Source organism: Myotis brandtii, unplaced genomic scaffold, assembly GCF_000412655.1.
Source record: "Myotis brandtii unplaced genomic scaffold, ASM41265v1 scaffold431, whole genome shotgun sequence".
NCBI classification, from domain to species: Eukaryota; Metazoa; Chordata; class Mammalia; order Chiroptera; family Vespertilionidae; genus Myotis; species Myotis brandtii.
The window spans coordinates 1139417-1142288 of record NW_005366486.1 but is presented as its reverse complement, the minus strand read 5'-3'; the positions used below and the strand labels follow the sequence as shown (position 1 = coordinate 1142288).

The window sequence follows — 2872 nt, the reverse complement described above, 5'->3', positions numbered from 1 at the left end:
TCCCACCCGCCCCCCAAATCCCTAGGGAGCACCCCTTTCTGTGGAAATAGTTTCAGAAGCGTTGCCGCTCTTCACCTTCTCGGCCACCTCCGGGAGGAGCTCTCGCAGGCCGGGACGCGGATCTTTCATTTCCCCATCCGGCCGGCAGAGCGGGCTGGAAAGGCAGAGCGGGCTGGAAACGGGCTTCGAGGACTTTCTTGTCATTCCTCTGCAGAGCAGTCCCTATCTCCCCCCGCTCCTCGCCTTCTGCACCCCCTCTTCCTTTCTCTTCTAGCCGGTTAACCCCTGGGGAGACTGAAATGCTTAGACCAGTACTCCTTTGCCGGCAGACTGGGATCTGACAACTGGCTGAATTACTATCTCGGGAGCGGAAGCGCGAGGGCCGGTTTATTTATTCCTTGGGCAATTCATCCTGGGAGCACCTGTGAGATCCCAACAACTACACTGGGCCAAAGGCTCTTGAACAAGTTCCTTTAAGCTTTCACGGGTTCATTGTGATAGGACTTTTATTCAGAAATGAAACAAAAGAATTTTTAAAGGTCTGAAAGACAATGAATGACACGTTACATAATTTTCATTTAAGACAACAAAATTCAAATATAACAAATTGCACAAATTTACCCCATAACACTGATCATACAATAGTCTTTAAAGAAACAGGTGTGTACTAAAGTAATTATACAGTCTAAAAATATTTCTATTATGCCTAGTTTACAAAGCTCCTGTACAAAAACAATTATAAATAGTTCACATCTAGAAAAAATACACATAACTTTTAAAATAGATTGTATCCTTACATATAAACACTTTGTAGAAAAAAAGGATATTAAAAAGTAAGAATTTTTCATAGCACCAACCATTAAATTTTTTTTTTAAAGTGAACATTGTAAATAGAAATTTGCTTTCATTCTAGATTGCCCAGATTTTAATAAAAAGAGCTGGAAAATAAAAATCAACCAAAATGTTCCACATCATAGTGAAGGACGAAGTAGAGGAGGATGTAAGGAAATGTTTGGAAAGATCTGCTATTGAAAATAGAATTAGGTCACTTCTGATACGCATCCCCACGGATCAGTGTCACACTTCAGTACTCTTTACACTTCTCAGTAGAAGCAGAATTATACTTATCACTAAGCCTGAATAGTTCTGGCAGCAATTTTGAAATTGCACTAGAATTAAAGTTTATATCAAATCAAGATTGGCAGTTGGAGATTATAATTAGCCTCTGTTTTTTTGTTTGTTTGTTTTTGCAGGCCCTGTTTTAGGTTTTCAGAGTGTACCCACAAACAATTTAAGCACTAGGATGATGAACTGGACAAAAACTTTAGTTGGAATTTTAAAAAATATATTATCATCAACTTCTAAAAGACTTAGTACATCATTTCAAGAGCATGGCACGGATTCCATTTATTTATTTTTGCTACAAATATAATTTCTTTTCCAAAAAATTTACAACTTCTGTACAAATATTTTTAAAAGTGCAAAATTAAGACTTCTGTATCATGGGTGTGTTTACTTTTAATCCTTATGAAACACAGCACAAGGAATCTATCTTTATTGCTCTGTCAGAGAAGAACGCTCCAGTGGGTTGCTTGCTGTGAACCTGAAATTGCAGGCTCTGGTGTTGTAATAGTTTATTGTTGTCATCTCTACCTGCCCCTCCCAACCCCTGTTTCTTAAGTTTTCCATTTCCAGCTCACTGAGGGGGGAAAAAGTCCTTTATGCATCATTCGAACCCTGACTTGCACAGGAAGAGAAGCTATCATATAAGGAATCACTCAAAGATTCCAAATTGTCTACCCCAGGCCGGTCTGAGCTACTCAACGATGCCTCTTCATTTTTTTCCTTTTCTTCCTTTCGTCCTTCAACCTTGTTCGGAGAGTTCTTCTCTTTTTCTAATAAAATCACAGTATTGCTGTTATATTTATTGAACGACTCCAGGGAAATTTTAGATAATCTATTCTCAGGATCCTCTTTTGTTTCTTCAACTTGTTTCAATTTCTGCAATGAAAAGAGGAAAATATTAGAAACATATTTCTTTGGAAATCAAGTTCTTCTATCCAATATTCAATTATTGTCTGTATAAAGTGCAGTTTAAAGGGATAGAGAGAAGCTACAAGTCTTTAACAAGCTTCTAGTATAATTAAATGTAATAATAAAGCCAATTTTAGGGATAAATTAAGACTTGAATCATTTTTCCTGAGATGAATAGGTCCCAATTTGCAAACCAGTTAAGTGCCATTTAGTTTCATTTTAAATGGATCCATTTGAAATTTGTTCAGGTAAAGTGCCTTATTTTTCTTAATCAAAGTTTCAGACTACTCCCATTTCTTACTAAATAGTATTAGTTATCCTGTTGCTAAGTATGGACAGGGGTTGAATTTCAGCCAGAAATTATGATTATATGTAAAAACAGAACAAACAAGCAAACAGAAATACACGATCCCTTAAATTGCCTAGAAATTTAAGTATATGTTAAACTCATCAGAAGCACTGCCATGTTTGTATCTGGCCCCTTTACCAGTCTTAAGATATTTGAAAGAGATTTCCAGGCCAGTGGGCATACTAGTAGATTCTAGAAGGCCCAAGGGCTTAAAATTCATGGAAATAGTCTGTACCTTAGTAACCACACCCCTCCAGGAGGTTCTAGTAACACCAATTTAAACAGGGATATTTTTAGGACGTTATGGTAGTCTTTAGAACTTTATAAAACATGGCAGTCAGATTTAGTAATTATTGGAGGTTAACCCTATGAACATCACTATATTCAGCTGCTCAAGTGGCTCCTAAGGTCTGAGGTGGGAGGAGAGACGGAGGTCCAGATGCCAAAAGCAACAGTGTGGAGGTGGCTGAGCTACTAACTCATTTCTCC

General features: G+C 37.8%; 2 protein-coding genes across 2 annotated transcripts in view; both read right to left on the bottom strand.

Moving 5' to 3' along the window:
- Nucleotides 1-129, bottom strand: part of LYPD1 (LY6/PLAUR domain containing 1) — a 37982-nt gene extending 37853 nt beyond the window's left edge. The window contains exon 1 of the mRNA XM_014546144.1: nt 33-129. Coding sequence (XP_014401630.1) covers nt 33-129 — 97 coding nt within the window. The remainder of the gene's footprint in view (nt 1-32) is intronic.
- Nucleotides 130-1228: 1099 nt separating this feature from the next.
- Nucleotides 1229-2872, bottom strand: part of NCKAP5 (NCK-associated protein 5) — an 890249-nt gene continuing 888605 nt past the window's right edge. Inside the window, exon 16 of the mRNA XM_014546136.1 lies at nt 1229-2001. Within this exon, the coding sequence (XP_014401622.1) occupies nt 1720-2001 (282 nt within the window). The 3' untranslated portion in view covers nt 1229-1719. The remainder of the gene's footprint in view (nt 2002-2872) is intronic.